Genomic DNA, 24,171 nt, shown 5'->3' on the forward strand with positions numbered 1-24,171 from the left:
TGAGTTTTAAAAATCCTAACGGTCGATTTGAATCGTTCAACATGATCTCCATATGAATATGTACTTACAAACCAAATTTTATAATTTTTAGAATATTTTTACTATCTTTTTAAATAGGTAGAAAATCACTTGATCTGAATGGTACATAATTTTCAGATTAAGTGATTTTCCCTATCTAAAAAAATAGTAAAAATGTAAAATTTGGTTTTCAAGTACATATGAATGGAGATCATTTTGAACGGTTCGGATCCACCGTTAGGATATTGAAAACTCAAATATTGAGCTGTTGCACGGAGGCTCTTTATGCTACGTATAGCATATTAGTATTTTCCATATATATACACACACTATAAAATCATATCACTATATATATAATTCGTAGGTTGCATGAAACAAAAACTCCATTCATATCTTTACCCTAAAATATTATTTTAACATATTAATTATCTAATATATGATCTTTTAACATCTTTACTCATAAAATAGGATATAGATTTTAACAAGCTTTGTTTTCATACAATTTACGTATAAACCATAAAATTACAGCACTACATTATAGTTCGTGTGGTACATGAAGTCAAAATTGCTTTGTTCAAATATTTAAACTAAAATTAGGCTTTAATTATCTTTAACCAAAATCTCGCTTTCCTCAACTTCTCTATATACGCGCTATTATATAATTTACTATATTTTGTTTCAAACATTATTAATTAGATCTCTATCTTATTGCAACAATTAATAACGCTACCAACATTTGCAAATTTGTCTAGCACACCTAAACATCTTTTAAATAATAGGGAATTACATGTATAGCTCTCAAATACGTCAAAATATGCATCATGTTAAAAAAAATATCAGTCTTTCAATTGGTCAGTTTCTTAGAGCAAATAAGTAATTTCTCTACTTCTAACGCAATTTTTAAAATATAGATGATGTTTAAAGAAAATATTAGTCTTCTAATTAGTAGATTCTTGAGAGCAAAAGTGTAATTTCTCTACCGCTAACACTTATACAGTGACACTTGAGTACTATATACATGTGTAAGCATTAGAGGTAGAAATATTACCCATTTGTTATAAAAAAAAATCAACGAATTGGAAGACTGGCATTTTTTTTAGTAAATAACGAGTAGAATGAGTTTTAAACATTTTAACAAGCAACAACATCTTTTTTATTAAAAAGTAAATATTAAAATTTCCTTCACCAAGTACATTATTAGAAGAAAAAAAAAATACTGCTGATAACAACACCAAAGTAGCTCTCATATAGTTTTACTTAAACTAACTCTAGATTTTCGTTTATTATTTTATATATAGATTGCGTAATTCATTATTTTTTGCATACATATCCACAACGACACATCATTACAATAGCCCATCGGCACTTGTAGAATGGATAACCTGCCTCGTTGCATGCCTTCCTGCACTTGCTAGTCTTGCAAAAGATGTTCCTATAACGTTTGCTCCATCCCCAGCATTCATTTTCTTTCTCATCCCATTCTGCATGGGAAATAACACCTACAAAATAAAATTACACAAAGTTATTTATACAAAAAGTTGAATAAATAATTTTTTGGGTCAAGAAATTAATTGAATCAAAGCTCCTGGTATTATTATTATTATTTTTACTAAGGTTGAAGATGAAACCATATAACTATTTAGTACTCTCTATCTACAAAGAATCTCTCTATCCGGATTTCAAACCTGTGACATTCCATGCGAAAAATATTGTCTTTGCAACTAGGCTAATGGTTCTGACATTATTATTTTTTGGATACATCTATGCCCATTTTGTTATCGTTTCTATGCAACTGATAGTCTTATGCATGTTCAACTTACACATATTAGTATTCTGTATCTTTAAGTAAAAAATGTAACTCAAGTTTCGAATTAAGGGAATCAAAAAGTAGTTGGAGAGAGAAAAATGAAGAGATCAAGTTACTGTAAGAAGAGAGAAGTAGCATGACAAACACACAGCAAACGATTCTCTTTGCACTATCCATAATACCAAAATAAAAAAGTAGATATTAGAATTAAGAATTCAGTGAAATTTTTAATCCAAAGAGATGTGGTATAAAATGAGCTAGTTTAGTCCCATTTTATAGAGTTTGCAGCTATATATAAATAGCATAAAACCCTAATTAATGTATTTAATTAAATTTACACGATAAGATTACAATTAAGATATTCTCATAATACACGCTCACGACAGGATAATTAGCTAAATATAATTTCTATTTAAATTAAGAAATTCAGCCTACCATTAGAAATTATCTGTGATATGCATCTTTACTAAAAAATAGATATAACATAAATTGACAAGGCAAATGTTTATTGTCGCCAAAGCATTTTATCTTTGGATTAATGTGCACCACATAAAATACTTTACATGTCAATTATATCCTGACAAGTACAAATTCAAATATGAAACTTGCATAAATTTCTATCGTACTCCATAAAAGTGTTAAATTTGTGTATGCTTGATATTAATTATGGGTAAAATTGTATGATGATGTGTTGCTTTGGTGGGTGATCAACAATATGAAGAGGAAAATGTTTTGGATAATCGTACACATCATTGTGAGCATGCGTAGGACTTCTTATCTATCGGTTGAGTCGGGGATGGCATGAACCCGAGTCTTAGTTCGAGATCATGTGCATCATTTCCCTTCTCCACGATGGCAACAACCGGGATTTTGAACTTAAGGAAGAGTTATTGGTGAGTTTGGTGTCTATTATGAATTAAGATGGCTGTGTATAAATAGTTAAAAAAATTTGACAATATCTATAGCATTGCATCAGTGTATAATTCATATATGAAATAGATTCAATGTTCATCCTATATGTTATTGTAGGACAGTGTTAGTTATATATATGCTGGAATAAAGGGTATTCACAGTGTTAGTTATATATATGTTATATTCGGCATGTTAATTGGCAGATCAGTTTTGGCTTAATGCAGCACACGAAACACATGCACTACTATTTTAATTCTGTAGTCCGTGCGCTGCATGAAGTTAAAACTGGTCTGTTAAAGCCTTGTATCTCCTTGAACTGCTATAGCAAACCCGATGGTATGCATTCACAGCGAGCAGCTTCAACCCGTCAATGCTCCGGTTTTTATTTTCTTTGACTCACTGCATATTGTACAATACAAAGTGCGACCCAGAAATTTTTTCCACAAGAAAAAATTTGCTTAAAAATATGCAGTAGGAAATTCGAATGATATGCCCCGCCAACAACATATATTAGAAAGTGCAGGGGAAGATCGACAAAAATAAGCAATAAGAAAAAATGAGAACGGTTGAGATTGGAATAACAAGTTCTTGTTATTCCAAAGATTTATTTCCAAATAAGTTATTTCTAGAGGCTTTTCATTCGTAGGGATTCCTTGTTAACACTTTTCATAAAATAAAATAGAATCTTATATATACAAAAATAAAAAATATTTTGTTATATATAATGAATACAATCTTATATATAGTACAAGTGATTGCCAAATCACAAAATACAGATTAATATTAATGAAAAGATATATATTTTAGAAATATTTATTCAGAAGATTGTTAAAATTATCGGGGTTACACTAGCAATTTGACACTCGATTAGATTTTCGATGTATTTGTATGGGGGCACAAAAGATGGAAACAAATCTGCTGTGATTCTTGAGAATCACAGGACCCTGCTTTTTTAGATCTACCCATTCATTTGTTTTGAGATTTGTACATATAAAACAACAGATTTTGAGATTTGTGCATTTAGAAATATAGAGGGGTGGATTTGGAAAAGCAGGGCTTTATGATTCTTTTGAGAATCACAGCAGATTTATTTCCCACAAAAGATGGCTTTGGAAAGAAAGATTTTCTTTTCTGGAACAGATGTTGCAAAGAAAGATTTGTTATGTGCGCTTGCTTCAAGATCTTCCCTTGTTTCGTGGGATAAAATTATGATGCCTTTGGAATTGGGGGCCTTAGCTATAAGGGATCTCAATGTGGTTAATGAGGCACTCCTGTTGAAGGCATTATGGAAATCGGCAACCAATTCGGAAGCACAATGGGTGCAAATAGTGAAAGCAAAATATTTGCCAAGATCAGAATTATGGGATTCCAAGAGAACTTACAATTGCTCTGCGTTTTGGAAAAGCATTATGCACTTAAGGTACAAACTCTGGCCCATGGTGCATTATAATATAGGAGATGGGGAGAGTTGTAAGGTGTTTGGTCAACCTTGGGTGGAAGGAGGATTGCCACTATTGCCTCATAATAGAGAATACAGGAAACTCAAAGTGTGTGAATTGAAAGATCAGGAGTCGGGGAACTGGGATGTGGAAAACTTAGTTCAATTGGTGGGGTATGCTTGGTGTATGAGGATCGTCACGGAGATAGCACCACCTCAGCCAACAGCTGGACCTGACAGACTGATATTTAAAGGGGCAGCAAACGGTTCTTACTCCGTTAAAGTGGCATATCAGCAATTGATGGTGGCCAAGGAACCACAAGTATCTCTGACGCCTCAGCAAATACAGGAGAAGAAGAAGGTGTATCAGCTGCATGGTATGGGAAAAGGGCTGGGTAGTACCAAGAGTTAGAATTTTTTTGTGGAAGGTCACACAGAAGGCCCTGCCGTTGGGAAAAACAATAGCAGACAGAACATCCAAGGGAGACCCCTACTGTCAGGTATGTGGGAGTGAGATGGAAGACACAAATCATCTCTTGTTTCTATGTCCGTTTGCAAGATCGTGCTGGTTTGCAGGACCCTTACCTCTATTGACACACCACTGCCAATTGGGACCCACAGAAAATCTGATGGCAATTTCCTCGGCTCTATCTGAAGAGGAATGGACAAAGGTTGTCAATGTGATGTGGGCTATATGGAGATGCAGAAATGAGTGCATGTACGAAAGCAAAATCCCCAAGATATATAACAACTTTCCACAAGCACCTGGGAGCGATCCAATCTGAATCTGACATCCATAGGTCAATCAAAACCAAAGAACTGGTAAGGAATGCTCAAATTCAGGTTGGAGTTGAGGTTAATAGGTGTGATTGGGTTTGCTTCACGGATGGGTCGTGGAAGGAGAGGTGCCAGGGAGGAACGGCTTTCGTGCTACAATGCAAGCAGCAACTGGAGGCATACCAGTTGGAGGCAGAGATGGCATGGTCGCCTTTACAAGCTGAAGCGAAGGAACTCCTCAAGGCAATTCGCTATGTTATCAGTAAGGGGATAGAAGGGTGTAATTACTAATTTCTACACTGACAGCGAGATCCTGGTAAAAATTTGCTCGGATTTGGGACCACCAACAAAAACCGATTGCAGGGCTGCGGAAGAGGCTTTTAAGATCTGGGAACACATGAGGAAGAATACTGGTTTTCACTGTTATTAAATTGAGAGAAGCCACAACGAAGTGGCAGATCAATTAGCAAAACTGAGTAGAAGAAAAGGATGGAAGTACAGAGGCTACACATACCCCATGTTTGAAAATTTTTAAATGTTAGGGGGTTAAGTGTAAAAGTAAGGACCTTTTCAGTTTTATCTTATTTGGAAGGTTAGGAAGAGATGAGCTTTTTGTATCTTGTAATTGCTTACGGGCGTGATTCAAGCAAAAAAAAAAAAAAAAAAAAGATCTTCTCTTGTGAAAATTTTTCTCGATGTTCAATTTTTTCGATTGATTTTAGGAGTGGCGGATTCATAAAAAAAATGCTTGGCTTCAAGGAATGCTCAGTGGATTATTAGTAGGTATGTTTTTAATGTGAATGTTTTATGTGTATTTTAAAATATACGAATGAACTATCTGTTCATGGTGTGGGGATTAATGTGAGTTTGATTCCATCCAGTTTAGATTGGACGGTCCAAATGTGAGTGAAAGAAAGTGTTACACCCGAGACAATCCGCCACATATTTATACATAAGACGTGGATACATCACATACATTATCAATAACATCAAAAAATGTCACATTAAATATAACAAGCAATAGTCTAACAACAATAATCAAAGTGGTTTAACAAGGGTCACGACATACATGGTTTGCAATACGGTAGCAACCATTCATGTTCAAGTGTACCATTTTAAACAAACAAAACAAAATAAACATAAGTGACATTTAATCATAACCATGAATCATTCCGCTTGCTTTTACTCAAGACCTTGTTATGACGCCTCCTCCTAATTATCTGGAACCCACATAAAAGTGCAACGAGTGAGAGATTCGAACATTCTCTCAGTGCGGAATTCAATTCTAGTCCCGGATTTTGTAAAATTGTCTTAATTATCAAAAGCATGAACATGAAATAAATAATAAATACTAATGTGTTTCTAATGCCATGTAATCCTACGAACATAAACACTTTCATTTTCTTTCAAGTTTTATGTTAGTCCATTTATCTTGCAATTCCAATGGGAAGTCCAACCAACAGTGGAACGCCGCCAATCCACTGGGAAATCCAACCAACAATGGGAGGCCACTTACTCACTAGAAAGTCCAACCAACAGCGAGAGGCTGTCTCACTAGACGGGGAGTCCACCCTACGCTAGGTCTTCACCCGTGACGGGAAGTCTAACTGACGCCACATTAATGAGGAGTCCAGTTGAACACCGGACCCAATGTATACATCCCAATATGCAAACATATCGGCTCCTGTTCACTTTACTTATCCGTTCACATCACGTATATTAACTCAGCACAACACATTTTATAAGTCTGTTGATCAAACGAATAATCATATCCTAATGTTTTCTACCAAAGTCAATCGGTCGTTCAAATTCAACTATATAAAAATAAATACACAGAAAACGGTAAGTAATAATTTTACAAAGTCCAAGAAACCCGCACGGCCGCACATGATGTCTGAGTAAATCCTTGATTGTCCCTTATGTCGTTTAAATCTTTGGATGTCGAATCTAAAACATAAACATAATTAAAAAGGTTTGAATTCAATTCTCGTTTCCTAACAAACCTTAATGATATATATCATTTATCCTATTTTACTATCTGGGCAACTCTGACAATTTAAATTGGCTTACTATAATTTGGTTTCTATTCTCTGTTTAGTATTAGAGAATTAAAGAAATATAATAAATAACTAAATCAGGGTAAATATATATATATATATATATATATATCCATTCTATTATTAAGCACGTTGGGTGTCCGATCCGCCAACGGCTACGATTGAAAGATGAAACTTCGGATTTAATCTCAGCCCTTAAATTACATAATTTGTCTTCTTTTGATTAAATGCATCTGTTTTATGTATAGAAGTCTAAATTTAGTTAAAAATATATCCACCACATGTGCTGCCACACGATACGTTACAATTAAAATTGAACAAATTCTGAAATTTAGCGATATATTTATCTGTTTCCTTATTTTTTTTGTTTCCATATTTCTCCTCTTCAATTGAGAAAACTCCACCTGTCATTTTCTTATTTCTTTGTTTCCTTACTTCTTCTTCGTTTCTCTTTCTTTGTTTTTATACATATTGGTGTGGGCAATTTAGAATATATTTCCAATATAGAATATATCAATGTGTGTGTGTGTGTGTATATATTCTATAAATTGGAAACAAAGAAGAAGAAGAATATAAATTGAAAACAAAGAATAATATAAATTTAAACGTGTGTGTGAATATATATTTCTCTTATAATATGTGTGTGTGTGTATATATTCTATACATACACATGATAACACTTTTTATTTATGTTTTTTGATATCATATTATATGTTGATATTGAATTGTTGTATGATATTTAATATTAGATTCAAATTGAGCTATTATTTGATATCATTGGTACTTAAAAATCAAGAATCATCACATTATCAAATTGTTATCAGATGTCATGATTAAAGTTAATTAAAAATACATAATCATATAAATTTTCTATTAACATGTATTTTAATTTTTAAATAGTTATTAGTTTTATTGATATATTTGTTTCTTATAATATGTCCCGTTGCAACGCACAAGTATGATACTAGTATATATATATAGAGGCGGGATCCAATTACACCTTTTTTGGTGACACCAAATTACACTCTCCATTTTCAAAGTTTTCAAATTTTAAACAGTCGATCCAAACTGTTCAACATAATGGATATGTTAAAATGTACTTGCAGATCAAATTTTACATTTTTTGAAATTTTGTTACTATTTGTTAAGTATTTAAGAAAATCGCTATATTTAGACCGTTGAATTTTTGTATCCATCTTAATAAATAGTAAAAAAATTTAGAAAAATATAAAATTTGATCTGCAAGCACATTTATCATATCCATCAAGTTTAACGGTTTGGATCGACTGTTTGGACTTTGTAAACATAGGGTGTAATCCGATGTTACCAAAAAAAGGTGTAATTGGATCCCTCCTCTCACACACACACATATATATATAAACAAAATAGATGATTTTTACTTTATAATAATAATAATAATAATAATAATAATAATAATAATAATAATAATATAATAACAATAATAATAAAAATAAACTATCCAATTAAATAGTAAATGTGAAATAGTAATATCATTAAACATAGACCAAATTAGTATAAACTATTTGGTAGAAAATAGTAAATAAAATAGAATTGAATAATTACGGGAATTTCTATTTATTTCAAAACTCTTTTATAAGAAATTATCTATATCTTTTATCATCCTGTATACACAGAGAACAAAATAATTTATTTGTTTTATTCCAATAAACAGAACGGATATGAAATTATTAAAAATACTAATGATAACAACTAGTGAGTTTAACCAATTTCTATTTGGAGTTATCAAATACAAAAGTATGCATCATATTTTGATTTTGAAATCAAATCATGACTACTTTATAAAAGAAAAACATTGAAATTAACAAATTATATGATTGAAATTGAATAAATACAAAAGAAATTTAAGAGAACTCAGATTATAATATCCTTAAAGAAACTAAACTTTCAGAATCTTTTATTAATTAAGGAAGAGATGGGCTATGGTGCATTGCAATGCATAGGCCCCTCTTGTGCATTGGACCATAAATCATCTATTCAAAGTCCAAATGACCGATCCAAACCGTTCATCTTGTTCTCCATAGTAATATGTGCTTGGAGACCAAATTTTACATTTTTTGGAATTTTTTTACTATTTATTAAGCCACTTTGAAAATCGCTGATCTGATGGACCAAATTTTTTTACTGTTTATCCAGATTTTCAATAATTCTAAAAAAATAGTAAAAAAATTCCAAAAAATGTAAAATTTGGTCTCCAAGCACATATTAATATGGAGAATAAGATGAACGGCTTGGATCGGTTATTTGGACTTTGAATTGATGATTTATGGCCCAATGCACAAGGGGCCTATGCATTGCAATGCACCATAGCCCATCTCATTAAGGAATACTTATTCATATATTTTGTACGATCTAAGAATGATATTGACTCTACCAATAATATCTAATTGTCCTCCCCTAATCTATTCAATTTATATGCAACAGAATAATATAATATTTAATTACCTTGATGCAGAATTTTTAACACAAAGGAGGGGGATTTGAGGTCTCCTCGGTGGTTGTGAAGAAAAAGTGAGAGACGTCAGATGTGACAGAGACAGGGCTCTTATTAAGTTGTGGTGCGGTTTGAGTGAAACAAAGAAAGGATCAGTGTTTAAATACAAGAAGTGTTTATCTGGGATATGTATATAGACAACGAATTTTAAATTGGAGGGATGCTTGATTTGAACTGGAGTGGAGACGGTTATCAAAAGTTTAGTTATTTCAATAGATAGTGAAATATGAGCTGCTAGAATTTAATTGGACTGAGGTCTCTTTTAGCCTAGAAATCAATTTCATTTATATTATAGAGAAAAGGTAATGTCCCCATAACCTATTAATTAAAATAATTAAAACTGAAATTTAAATTGGATTGTGTATCATGTCAATTCTCTCAATTTAGGTGGCATTATAGAAAGGGAGAGAGCATCAGGTCGAGGGGATAAACAGCAAATGAAACGGGAATAGGAGGAGAGAGATAAAGGGGAGGAAAAGAGGCGGCGAGGCCATGCAAAATGTTGTAATAATTGGGGTTCACTATGTGTTCCTTAAGAAGAACAAGAGAATACTTCAACATATAAATATGCAGTACAATTCACTCATTACAATATTCTGATTTAATTGAGTGCATATCAAAGGTCTTTCAATTGAAATACTTAGACCCTCCTAATTTGTTAATAGAAAGAATAATATTAATTACAATTACAACATATGTACTACAATAATACATATTTATTGGATCCGTTCTTCGTCTTCTTCTCCTTTAATCCTTTTTTCTCTGTCTTTGTGGCCTAAGCATCTAGTTCGTGCTGAGCTCAACTCCTCGGTAACATCTTTGATAGAAATGCGTTCTTTTGGAGACTCTTTGGAACACAGAAGTCCACATTGAATCACTGAAACCAAACAACTATAGGCATTTTCTGGTGCATATAGATTGTGTTCTCCATCAGTTTCATAAAATAATTTGGGGTCGACAATGTCCATGACTTGGTCAGGGAAAGCCATCTCAACATGCTTCTGAAGGCTCAAACCATCTCTGATTCTCTCGTCGGTGGGACTTATTCCAGTGAACATCTCAAGCAGAACAATGCCATAGCTATGGACATCTCCTTCTATTGATGGCCGACCACCCATGCCATACTCTAGATAATGAAAAGTTATTAGTTACAACCCTAAATTTATACTAATTAAAGCATCGTGATTTGTGACTCGACTTATTCACTAAGATTTTCAAATTTGGACTCACATGGTTGGGGCAATATTTGTGTATTAAGTTTACAAATTATATAGCCCAAATCAGTAAATTGAAGAAGAATACATAGATAATAAAAGTCCCAAATATGTTGGTATAAATGAGGCCATAGATACTTAATTTTTCCTTTAGCCTCGCCAGTGGAACCAACTTGGCCAATTGTTTCTTTGAACATTAACAAATTAAGTTGATGAAATTTTTTGTTGTATTAACATATTAAAAAAAATTACTTACCAAATAATAAACTGATCCGCAATACCTGGAGGAATGTAGCCAATAGAACCTTTGATTCCACCAGTGCTCAACATTGAATGAGAAGGCATGGTATCAGATTGAACCAAAAATCTTGCTAATCCAAAATCACTGACATGTGCAGTCAGGTCATTATCCAAAAGTACATTGCTAGGTTTGAGATCACAATGCACAATTGGTGCTGGTGCATGGTTATGGAGATAATCTAGGGCTACTGCCACATCAAATGCAATGTTCAATCTCTGAATGAAGTTGAGGCTTCTAAATGGCCGATCCGTACATGCATTTGGATGCAACCATGTTTCCAAGCTACCATTTGGCATGAACTCAAAAACCAAAGCCTTAAAATCATTACCTTGGTGGTCTAAACTAGAGCACAAACTCAACACTTTTACAAGGTTCCGGTGTCTCACATTTTTTAGTGCCTCACATTCAGAGAAGAAACTTCGAGAAGCACTATGTTTCTCAAGGTTTAGCACCTTCACCGCAATGGTTGTCACATTCTCGATAATCATATCGGCTTTGTAAACTTCTCCAAATGCACCTCTTCCAATTAGATTCTTCGAAGAGAAATTTTGAGTGGCTCTAAGAAGGTCATTGTATGAAACATGCTTTAACCCGTATTTCAAAGCTCTATCAGATTGTGGATTGTTTTGAGGATTGTTTTTGTTTCTAGTATAATAAATCACTATCAGGAAAATGATTGCGGTTATGCAAATAAAAGAAGCAACAACAAAACTTATGAGCACCATGTTTCTTCGAGAGTGATGTTTCTGTGTTGAAGGTTGTGAGATGCACTGTGACAAATGCATTTCAGGTTCTCCACCACAAAGCTTTGGATTTCCTCTTACATCTAGACCACTGGCATTCTTGAAAATGCCTTTTTCTGGTAATTCTCCCTCGAAATTATTCAAAGAAATATTTAAATATTGCAAGTTCATTTTATCCAGGAATTCAGGCACTCGACCAGAGAGCGAGTTGTTAGAGACATCAAGGTTTTGTAGCCCTCTTAGATTGCTCAAACTGGTTGGAATTGTTCCTTGGAACATATTGTTATCAAGATAAAGGGCTTCAAGTACTTGGCATCCATCAATTGTGCTAGGAATCTCTCCATGTAACTTGTTATTCGAGAGACGAATTGATTGTAGGTTTTTCAATTTACCAATTTCTGGTGGCAAGATTCCAGTTAGATAATTATGTGACAAATCTAAACTGACAGAAAGAGAAGAAAGACCCATGATTTCTTTGGGAATGTTACCAACCAACTTATTCTTTGAAAAACCCAAGACTTCTAAGAATTTCATTCTAGATAACTCTGGTGGTATACTCCCTTCTAATGCATTATTATCTAGAAACATACTAGTCATTTGGGTGAGGTTGCCAAAAGTTGATGGGATTTGACCTGAAATCATGTTACTGCTCAGATTTAACATTCCCAATTTGAAAAGATTACCGATTTCTACTGGAATGGTGCCACTGAGAAACATTCCGTTAAGTTCAAGCTTGTTTAAGTTATTGAGTTTATGAATCTCAGCTGGTATGCTTCCTGAAATTGGGTTATTATCTAGTGAGAGTTGAAGAAGGCTAGTAGAAATGTTAGTTATAGAACTAGGTAAAACCCCTTGTAGTTGGTTGTCTCCAAGATCTAAAACTTGTAACAGAGTACAATTGGTTAAAGCATCTATGAAATGCCAATCATGTGCTCTCTTGGCTTCTAGTTGATTAGAATGGAAAATAACTATTTGAAGATTTTGTAAGGCTCCAAAGTTAGATGGTATTACACCACTGAAGTAATTATTTGGTAATGAAACATCAATAAGAGCAGAACAATTGGAGATGGATGGTGGAATTTGTCCATTGAGTTGATTGTAATATAGATGTAGAGATTTCAAGTTTGGTAAAGAATTGCACATATCGGAAGGTAGAGTTCCATCAAGTACATTATTACCAAGATCCAAATAAGACAATGCCGACAGGTTGTAAAGGGAGTGTGGTATCTCACCCGAAATATTATTATAATAAATGCTAAAAGAGTCGAGGTTTTGAAGCCTCCCCAGTTCATCAGGGATGAATCCACTTAACATATTTTCGGAAACATCAAACTCTATTAAACTTTGAAGATTACCCAAGGTATATGGGATGGAACCAGATAATTTATTTTCATAAAGGAAAAGTTGCACCACGTTAGTAAGGTTGCCCAAGCTAGACGGGATGTGACCACTAATGCTATTTTTATCAAGAAAGAGAAGTATTAGGTTACTTAGGTTGCCTAAGGTAGAAGGAATTGATCCTGTGAGATTATTGGCATATAGTGATAAGAATTGGAGCTGTGGAATGAGGCCAAATTCCAATGGTATTCCTCCTGTGAGGGAGTTATTCGCCAGACTGATAAGTGTAAGTTTCTTGCATTGGGCTAAGTTAGATGGGATGGCTCCATAGAGAGTATTATTTCTCAAAGAAATAGATTCTAGATTTGAACAATTACTTAGAGTAGATGGAATGCTACCATCGAGAAAATTCACACTCAAGTTGACAAAACGTAGCCTACCCAAATATCCGATCTCTACCGGGATACTTCCTCTCAGCTGGTTATCAGAGAGGCTGATCGTTTGAAGGAACGTGAGGTTTGCTAGAGATGGAGATATATAACCTGACAATTGTTTGGATTCAAGAACAAGAACAGTCACTCTATCAGGATGGTGTCGACCACACGAGATCCCTTGCCATTGACAGTGGTGCAGTGACTCGTTCCATGAGGAGAAGACTTCAAATGGGTCATCATGTATTTGCGACTTGAAGGAGAGAAGAGCTGATACATCAGTTTTACTTGTGGTTACTGTGGCAGCGAGAGAAATGTAGGATAATAAGCTTAAGAGAAGGTGAATAGTGAGCAAGTTGTGACAACGTTCCATGATTTGTGTTTATGAGTTGAATGGGTTTCTCTCTCACAGATTGTTGCTCTTATTAATTATAGTTAAAGGGAGATGCATGTATGGTTAGAAATAATAGTGCTCACCTACTACAATAGTGCTCACTCACTACAACAATAAAAAGTAACAATCATTCTTTGGTAATATAAGTCGTCTGACCCTGACCTTGACAATAACTCATGATAGTTACCTGAGCCCAATCACTAGTACAAAAAACCCCTTCACCGACCCTTAATCACCGACTGTTTTAACCAAAGCATCAGTGTTGCTATACCTACACTGACTCTTTTATTAAATAACAGTCAGTGTTTTTGTTCAACACTGACGCTTAAAAAACAGTCAGTGTTTGTTATCAACATTGACGGTTTTAAAAAAAAACAGTCAGTGTTGGTTGTCAACACTGACGGTTTTTACAGCGTCAGTGTTGAACACCAACACTGACGATTTTTCAAGCGTCAGTGTTGATACTCAACACTGACGCTGTAAAAACCGTCAGTGTTGACAACCAACACTGACTGTTTTTTTTAAAAACCGTCAGTGTTGGTGGTCAATACTGACGCTTTTAAAACAGTCAGTGTTGGTAATCAACACTGACGGTTTTTAAAAAACAGTCGGTGTTAATATCAACACTGACAGTTTTTAAAGCGTCAGTGTTGACAACCAACACTGACGCTTTTAAAACAGTCGGTGTTACTAAATTTACTGACTGTTTATTTTGTAGCCGTCAGTGTAGGTTGATTTACTGATTATTTCGTTTAGCCGTCAGTGATTTACTGACCTGTTTTTCATGGGTCTGGTGTGAAGAGCACATACATACTTAACATGAACATGGATTTTCTGTAGCAGAATTGCAGGTGCCTCATCGAATGGAGCATGAGTGTATCACTGACATGTGGGGACCCGACCCAAACTAATAGTTCTCAATAGAGATTCTACCAAAAGGAATAAAAAATATTTGAAAGCAGTTTTTGAGTTACGACTCTGAATTTGTACTCGTTTGGTGGTCCACACCGAATTCAAAGGATTGAAACACTTTGTTTTTCTGTTTCGTCCTTTATTTTATTTTTCTTTGAAAGTATAAATTCTTGTTTTGATAATATTGATTAGCTTTAAAAATATTTTTTAATTTTTAAATGAGACATTTAAAATATGATGTATACTTTATACATTCACATATATATGTGTGTGTGTGTGAAGAAAAATGGTGAAATTGATGTAAGTTATACTGTCTTGCATCAAAGTTTGATCAAAATTTATTTTTATTTACCCATCCATCTAGTTGACCAAAAATTGAAGCATCGTATGGCCATAAATATTTCTCGTTAGATCGAAGCTCATACATAATTAAACTTTCGAATTTTTTGGTTGGTTACGTTCAATGTTCTCCCTTGATCATTTTAAAATATTTATGCACTGTGTATATTTTGTAAGATATTTAATAATTAAGTTTGATTGTTTAAATTTAATTTATAGATGCAATAAATATTTTATTGTTGTAATTCATAAAATATAAAAATAGGATTGGAATTATATTTGTGACTGAAATATCAATTTACAATTATAGTTGCTGAAATATATACCAACTATTTATATCTTAATTAATAATGTATCACCCAACAAACATGCATCTCAACACAAAGCAACATAAACTCTTGTTTCGTGAGTTAATGAAGACGCACGAGAATATGTTGTCCTTGGTTTGTTTTTTTTTTAGAGTTTGGAGTTTGGAGAAAAAAAATATCCATGGTTTGATTTGTTTTAGGGCTTAATACCCAACAACAAATATTCATGCATAAAAAATAATGCAAACTAAGATCAAGAATTTCTATTCCCTGTAAATTTGTTAACTCTCTACCAAAAAAAATCACCGACGGTTTTAAAAAAAACAGTCAGTGTTGGTATTCAACACTGACGGTTTTGAAAAAACCGTCGGTGTTGAGCACCAACAGTGACTGTTTTTCAAACAGTCAGTGTTGAGAACAACACTGACGCTTGAAAAACAGTCACTGTTGGTGCTCAACACCGACGGTTTTTTCAAAACCGTCAGTGTTGAATACCAACACTGACTGTTTTTTTTAAAACCGTCGGTGATTTTTCTTTTATATGCCGCTGAAATCTTCGTTCCCGGGTTATATATTTTGATTTTAGCGAACTTCATTTCCCTCTGCGATAAACCCTCCCCGTCTCTCTCGCTCTCTTACAAAACCTTCTAGCCGCCAGACCTCACCCTTTTCGCCCAGCACTAAACCCTCTCCGCACCATCCCTACCCATCTCTCTCTCGCTCTCTCGCATCAGATCGGCACCATCCCTCTCTCGATCTCTCACCAGCACAGACGCATCAGATCGGCACCGGTTTCTCTGCCTCCGCCTCTGACGCTGCCACTGCCGCCGGTTTCTCTGCCTCCGACTCCTTCCTGCCACTGCCACTGGTCTCTGATGTAAGTGGTTCGATAATCCCTTCTTAATTTGGGAGCTCTTTGTTGTTTTAGGACTTCTTAAAAGTATCGGACTTGAGTCATGCTGGTACTGGTACCCCCTTTTCTGATTTGCTTCTGGTATGAATTAATTATGTCAAAATATGAGTATTTGTTTGTGAATTTTTGTTATAATACAATGTCAGAGGTTCAAAACTGAAAAATTGACGAGAAGGTTCGGACGCTAGAAATTCTTCACGGCCTTGGCGCTGCGCTGTAATTCTTCTTGTTGAATCAAATTAAGATGGTCTTCCGAAATCTGGCTTGGTTAATTGCTTGGTAAAATGCATGATTATGAAATTGCTTGGTTAATTGTAAATAGGTAATCCCACATATTAAATAAAATTGACACCCAATGATAAATTGGTGAACAATCTTGATTTCAAGCTTTACAAAACCTGTAAAGAAGAACAACACCAATTTTTATTATCACTAGACTATCTCGATCTTATTTGATATTTCACATTCTATAACTCAGATTGGTATAACATCAATATTCCCACAAGATGCGAGAGTGGGAACTTGTATCTCTGAAGAAGCATCTTCCATTTGGCAAGAAGTTTGATTGGGTGTCAAATGTACAGGTTATACAATTTTACTTTTATTCTTTCAGCTATTATTTATTAATTAAGTCGTGATACCCATTGTCTGCTCCATGAGATTTGTGCTTATGTTTTGCTACTGTCATTGTTGTATCCAATCTTGGTAGAATTACTAAGATAAATGGCATCATGACACAAGTATATTAGAAAGAAAGAAAAGAAGACGAAACAAGTAACATCTGCATGTAACTTTCAAGTAGAGCTTATTTACCATACTAAATTTAAACCGCAACTTCTAATAATTTAGCATACTCCTTTGGCATAATGGAAACCAGAGCCTAACTGCATTCATAACATTGAAGTTTAATTAGGCCAGTGTGGGTTTAAATGCAAAACTGTCATGATTGTTATTGCTCTATATAAATAATTGGTTAAGGATGGAATAGTTAAAATTGCAGATTTGGGGCTAGCAAGGGAACTTTACTCGGAGCCTCCTTATACTGAATATGTCTCTACGAGATGGTAAGTTCATTATTTTTGTTCACTAAATGAAATTCTACTGGTACCTCAAAGACCCCAAATGACCTTCTGTGACAGATCAGCCAGTGCAGGCTGATCAGAAGTCCAAACCAAAAATCCACATGAACAGTCAGATAGAGGACTCAAAAACACACACTTTAGACCCAAATTTTACATTCATAGCATTTTTCTATGATTTACTAGCTATTTTTAAAGTTGGCTTTCTGAATCTCCAAAAATTGCTGTTTTCTGCATCTTTTACCAATCTGCCCCTGCATTCAAGCATCTGTTAAAAATAGTTAGAAAATTACAAAAATCCTGAAACTTGGCAAGCATGTAGTTTAGACTTTCCTTTACATTTCTATAAAAAGAACAAAAAATTTGGCGTTGTAGATTGTCCAGAATGCATTAATTTGAGAATAATTTGCAGAGTGAGTTTGCATGGAGTGAATACACTTCTACGGTATATTGTCATACTACCCTCTTGTCAAGTTGTCATACACTTTATCATTGTGACATTAAATTTAATGGCACAGATTCTAATTTTCACTAATTGCTAGCTGTAGGTTGTACTAGGTGAAGTAGCAATGTGAGGTTGATTACGTTGAATAGGCCTCGTCAATTGAATGTCATCTCTTTTCGGGTGGTACTATCTTTTATATTAGTTATAGGTTGCAAGAAAGAGAAGCATTTTTTATTTAAGTCAAGTAAATAGATTTTAGATGCCAATTAACTTGGATAATTTGGTGTCTTTTGTGTGTTTTGTGGATATATGGCATGTAATTTGGATAGTTTTGAATGGCAATTAACTTGTTTGGTGTCTTTTGTTTGTGATTGTGGCATATTAATTTTTTAACGTCAATAAATGTTGAATGGTAATATATGGCTAGCAAAAATATGGAGGCTAGCCTAGAATCAAACAGAACCATGTCCAACACTGACTGTTTTTAAAGTGTCGGTGTTGGTACTCAACACTGACGGTTTTTAAAAGCGTCGGTGTTGGTACTCAACACTGACGGTTTTTAAAAGCGTCGGTGTTGGTACTCAACACTGACGGTTTTTAAAAGCGTCAGTGTTGGTACTCAACACTGACGGTTTTTAAAAGCGTCAGTGTTGGTACTCAACAGTGACGGTTTTTAAAAGCGTCAGTGTTGAACCCAACAGTGACGGTTTAAAAAGCGTCAGTGTTGAACCCAACAGTGACGCTTTAAAAACCGTCAGTGTTGAACCCAACAGTGACTGTTTTTAGAGCGTCAGTAAAAGGTAACATTCACTGGCGCCGGCTTTACTGACGCCGCTATAACAGTCGGTGTAGGGGTATTTCAACCGTCGGTGAAGGGGTTTTTTGTACTAGTGAATTTTATATAATTTTCAAGCTTTCTAAATTCTTTAAATTGCTGTGAAATGGAGCTGAAATTTTAAGGCCATAATTTCATCAAATTTTAATATTATGGATAGAGATGCAATCAATTTTCAAGCTTTCAAAATTATGTAATTTGCTGCGAAATGGAGCTGCAATTTTAAGCTAAGTTTCATCAAATTTTCATATTATGGATATAGATGCAACCCAATCTTTAGAGACAACTTTTATTCTATTTTTGAGTTGATTGATCATGTATTATCATAGATGTAAATTTTATACCATTATTTTATGCCCAAAATTCATTGAGCAATTTGGCATCTTCTTACCCAGTTAATAATTATTTGATTTGAAGGATTAATGTAAAAGAAAAAACAAGCTAGGGAAACACTTTTGAAATTTTCTTGGTATTTAGTACTGTGTTTTTTCAGCATTTTTGAGTTGATTGATCAAGTATTATCATAGATGTAAATTTTATTTTATGGTCAAAATTCATTGAGCAATTTGCCATCTTCTTATCAGTTCATTATTTGCTTTGAAGGAATGTAAAAGAAAAAAAAAACTAGGGAAACACTTTTGAGATTTTGTTGGTATTAGTACTGTCTTTTTTCAGCTTTTCCACTTTGATTACTAGCACATGTGAATGTGATAAAGGAAAGATGGCTATGCAACGCGTGAAGTACTGCCTGACAGGATATGCAAGCTAGCTGTAATTCCGTCTTGTAGTTACTAAATATCTTATATTCAACCCGTGTAGACCCCACTCAGACGGAAATGATGACTTATTACGAAAGTTAGTACATGCTTGGGATCCGAATTGGGAATCATTTTGCACTGGAAGTCAGAACGCATGCACTCTTAGAACACACAATTGGACTAAGAAAAAAAATATATTAATAAAACTATTTTGTAAACTCTATTCTGCACTATTGAAATCCATCTATCTTATAAATAATGAATCTACATGTGAAAATTTTAAACTTTTAAATTAATTTTATATATAATCGAATAGTTAAAATTAGAAGGTTTTTAAATTAATTTGAATGCATTTATTTTTTGAAATTTTTTGACTACTTGACAATATTAAAATTAATTTAAATATATAATTTTTTCACATGTAAACACAACACACGTACATAATATATATAAGTTTTCAAATTCATCATTTGAAGCCAATCTGATAAGAACATCTAATTCTACTCTCCTAAGAAACTAAATGTACCCAAATGATTTTCTCAAATTGCAATGTATTTATATTATTGTAAACATGGTAGATACTTCTTTAAATGCTAAAATTTTGTACACTGATAAATTTTTTTGTGTATTAGTACTGTGTTTTTTCAGCTTTTCCACATTGATTACTATCTCCTCAAAAAAAAAAATCCTTTGATTACTAGCACATATGAATGTGATAAAGGAAAGATGGCTATATATGCAACGCGTGACTGGATATGCAAGCTGTCATTCCGTCTTATAGCCACTAAATATTTTATATTCAACGCGTGACCGGAAATGATGACTTATTACGAAAGTTGGTACACGCATGGGACCCGAATTGGAATCATTATACACTATTTAGGGCTTGTTCGGCCGAATCACTGTTCACGTGGGAAAAAAAAAATTCAGTTCAACTGAATTTTTTTTTCCCACGAGAACAGTGTTTTTCAATTCAATTCCCGTGCCCGTGCCTATTCCCATTTGTCGGCCGAACAGGCCATAAGTCAGAACGCATGCACTCAGAACACCCTATTGGACAAAGAAAAAAAAAATGAAAAATCAGAAGTAGATTGTTTTTAAGTTCATCAAATTATTTTGTGAACTCCATTCTGCAGTAATGGAAATAAAAAAAACTAATTGTACCGGAATAGTTTTTTCAAATTGCAATGTATTTATGTTATTGAAAAAATGGTAGATACTTCTTTAAATGCTAAAATTTTGTACACTGATAAAATTTATTTTTAAAAAAATATAAAATAAAGTGAGAATCATATATTTGCGGTAACTATCTTGTACCAACTACCAAAAAAAGATGAAAATAAAAAAAAAAATCTGGAAAGCTTCTGTTGAAGGAGATGAAAATATAAAATTGGGATTTGATGATGGGCGGGGATTTTGGAAGATCACAACCGTTAAGTTTCCTGTGGGCATTCTAATCCGTCTGGGTCCCACGTATCCCCACTTTCCACAACGCGGCGTGGACCCAGGAGGGCTTTGGACTAAGTGATACGTGGTATCTGGTAAATGGTTATTGTGTTTTTCATAGTGCAGTAAGTGCAATTATCAATTTTCTCTTCTATTTGGGCCGTGCTTTTCAAAAACATATGGGCCAGAGGTAGGCATTTCATGGATTCAGGATAAGCACCAAAGACAATTAGTATTGAACTTAGAAAAAAAATTCAAATTCAAAGATAGACATTTGTTTTTCTCTGAGTTTTTATGAATCCGTCCGTGTCTCTACTATACCTTCTGAGATAGCTTATCGAACAAAATAATATTTAACATCAATGTGCTTACTTCTTTCGTATAGTTCTTCGTCATGTGAATAATACTTTAACTATGACATGCAACACATGATTTTGAACTAAAAGAGTTATTGGTGCATATAAATAGTTATACACTATTACAAAAAATATTTTTACCATCGGATGTGCTTCCGCACAGATGGTGTACGTAACGAGTGATAGCACTGTAATTACATTGAACTTTTTATCATCGGTTGGCGTTTAACAAACCGATCACACTATTGGCCCCCCTTTTCCATCGGTTTTTTAAAAACTTACGGGCCACAGGTATGCATTTCATGGATTCAGGGTAGGCACCAAAGACAATTAGTATTGAACTTACAAAAAAATTGAAAGATAAAATGTAAAGTATTTTATCATAAAAATTTATGGAAGTTTCATATTTGAATTTTTACTTGTCAGAATATAATTGACATGTAAAGTATTTTAAGTGGTGCACATTAATCCAAAGATAAAATGCGTTTGGTGACAATAATCATTTGTTTTGTCAATTTATGTTATATCTATTTTTTAATAAAGATGCATATCACAGATAATTTCTAATGATAGGCTGAATTTCTTAATTTAAATAGAAATTATATTTAGCTAATTATCCTGTCGTGAGCGTGTATTATGAGCATATCTTAATTATAATCTTATCGTAAAAATTTAATTAAATACATTAATTAGTGTTTTATGCTATTTATATATAGCTGCAAACTCTATAAAATGGGACTAAACTAGCTCATTTTATACCAGATCTCTTTGGATTAAAAATTTCACTGAATTCTTAATTCTAATATCTATTTTTTTTTATCTTGGTATTATGGATAGTGCAAAGAGAATCGTTTGTTGTGTGTTTGTCATGCTACTTCTCTCTTCTTACAGTAACTTGATCTCTTCATTTTTCTCTCTCCAACTACTTTTCTATTCACTTAATTCCAAACTTGAGTTCCATTTTTTACTTAGATAAAGAGTACTAATATGTGTAGTTACATTGAACATAAGACTATCAGTTGCATGGAAGCGATAACAAAATGGGCATAAATGTATCTAAAAAATAATAATGTCAGAACCATTAATCTAGTTACAAAGATAATATTTTTCATGTGGAATGTGGTTTGAAATCTGGATAGAAAGATTCTTTGTAGATAGAAATTAAGTACTTAATAATTATATGGTTTGATGTTCAACCTTAGTAAAAATAATAATAATAATAACACCAGGAGCTTTGATTCAATTAATTTCTTGATCCAAAAAAAATTTCTTCAAGTAATTTCTGTAATTTTTTTTTGTAGGTGTTATTTCTAATGCAGAATGGGATGAGAAAGAAAATGAATGCTGGGGCTGGAGCAAACGTTATAGGAACATTTTTTGCAAGACTAGCAAGTGCAGGAAGGCATGCAACGAGGCAGGTTATCCATTCTACAAGTGCCGATGGGCTATTGTAATGATGTGTCGTTGTGGATACGTATGCAAAAAATAATGAATTACGCAATCCATATATCAAAAAATAAAATAAAATTTAGAGTCAGTTTAAGTAATAATAAATGAGAGCTACTTTGGTGCTCTTATCAGCGTCTGAGTTTTTTTAGTTTTTTTTTAAAAAAATAATGTACGTTGGTGAAGTTTTTTTATTATTTACTTTTTAATTAATAAAAATATGTTGTTGCTTGTTAAAATGTTTAAAGCTCATTCTACTCTTTATTTAAATAAAAAAGAAAAAAAATATTCATCATACTAAAAAAATGTCAGTCTTCCAATTCATTGATTTTTTTATAATAAATGGGTAATTTTTCTACCTCTAATGCTTACACAAGTATATACTCAAGTGTCACTGTATAAGTGTTAGCGGTAGAGAAATTACACTTCTAATGCTCTCAAAACCCTACTAACTGAAATTTTCTTTAAACATGATGTATATTTTAAAGATTACGTTTGAAGTAGAGAAATTACTCATTTGCTCTAAGAAACCAACCAATTAATTAAAACACTGATTTTTTTTAAAAATGATGTATAATTTTGAAGTATTTGAGGGCTATACATGAAATTACATATTATTTAAAAGATGTTTAGGTGTGCTAGACAAATTTGGAATTGTTGATATCGTTATTAATTATTGCAATAAGATAGAGATCTAATTAATAATGTTTGAAACAAAAATATAGTAAATTATATGATAGCGCGTATATATAGAACTTGAGGAAAGCGATATTTTGGTTTAAAGATAATTAAAGCCTATTTTAGTGTAAATATTTGAACAAAGCAATTTTGACTTCTTACAGCACACAAACTATAATGTAGTGCTGTAATTTTATAGTTATATGTACATTGTATGAAAACATAGCTGTTCTGTTAAAATCTATATCCAATTTTATGAGTAAAGATGTTAAAAGATCATATATATGTTAGATAATTAAAAAGTAAAAATAATATTTAGGGAAAAGATATGAATGGAGTTTTGGCTTCATGCAATGTACCAATCATATATATATAGTGCTATGATTTTATAGTTCGTTTGATGCATGAAGATAAAGTTGTTATGTTAAAAAATAATATATTTGATAATTAATTAAAAATTAAAAAATATATTTAATTAACGAGGACGAAGTTTAGTAAAAGTAATTATATCGAGATATTCGTTATCAATGATTCAAATTCTATTTAAAAGTAATCATTCAAATTCTTTTTTTTAAATGAAACAATACCGATTAATGGTGCACCAGTTTTGGCCTCTCTTTTTTTTTTTTTGAAAACATAATTTTTTTTTTAAAATAGAAAAAAAAATTTGTATTAAAATATTAGAAATGTTGA

The 24,171-nt window shown here is 33.1% G+C and overlaps 1 protein-coding gene and 2 long non-coding RNA genes across 7 annotated transcripts; 1 reads left to right on the forward strand and 2 right to left on the reverse strand.

Moving 5' to 3' along the window:
- Positions 1-1,304: 1,304 nt before the first annotated feature.
- On the reverse strand, positions 1,305-2,009 carry LOC144556460 (uncharacterized). The gene is made up of 2 exons (XR_013512461.1): positions 1,942-2,009; positions 1,305-1,517 (listed from the first exon to the last, which is right to left on the reverse strand). It is a non-coding gene; the product is annotated as an uncharacterized LOC144556460 (long non-coding RNA).
- An 8,213-nt stretch (positions 2,010-10,222) lies between these two features.
- On the reverse strand, positions 10,223-13,957 carry LOC144557399 (receptor kinase-like protein Xa21). The gene is made up of 2 exons (XM_078305967.1): positions 11,038-13,957; positions 10,223-10,668 (listed from the first exon to the last, which is right to left on the reverse strand). The coding sequence occupies exons 1-2, from the start codon at positions 13,940-13,942 to the stop codon at positions 10,259-10,261; spliced, it is 3,315 nt and encodes a 1,104-aa protein (XP_078162093.1). The 5' UTR covers positions 13,943-13,957; the 3' UTR covers positions 10,223-10,258.
- Positions 13,958-16,112: 2,155 nt separating this feature from the next.
- On the forward strand, positions 16,113-18,318 carry LOC144557312 (uncharacterized). 5 transcript variants are annotated; one of them, XR_013512608.1, is made up of 5 exons: positions 16,113-16,399; positions 16,582-17,019; positions 17,436-17,499; positions 17,927-17,959; positions 18,063-18,318. It is a non-coding gene; the product is annotated as an uncharacterized LOC144557312 (long non-coding RNA). The 5 variants fall into 5 exon arrangements; XR_013512606.1 differs by lacking the exon at positions 17,927-17,959 and having other exon boundaries at positions 16,582-16,757; positions 16,914-17,019; positions 18,057-18,318; XR_013512607.1 differs by lacking the exon at positions 17,927-17,959 and having other exon boundaries at positions 16,113-16,403; positions 16,611-17,019; positions 18,057-18,318.
- Positions 18,319-24,171: the final 5,853 nt, after the last annotated feature.

The sequence above is a fragment of the Carex rostrata genome, chromosome 7 (assembly GCF_964058835.1).
Source record: "Carex rostrata chromosome 7, lpCarRost1.2, whole genome shotgun sequence".
Classification (NCBI taxonomy): Eukaryota; Viridiplantae; Streptophyta; class Magnoliopsida; order Poales; family Cyperaceae; genus Carex; species Carex rostrata.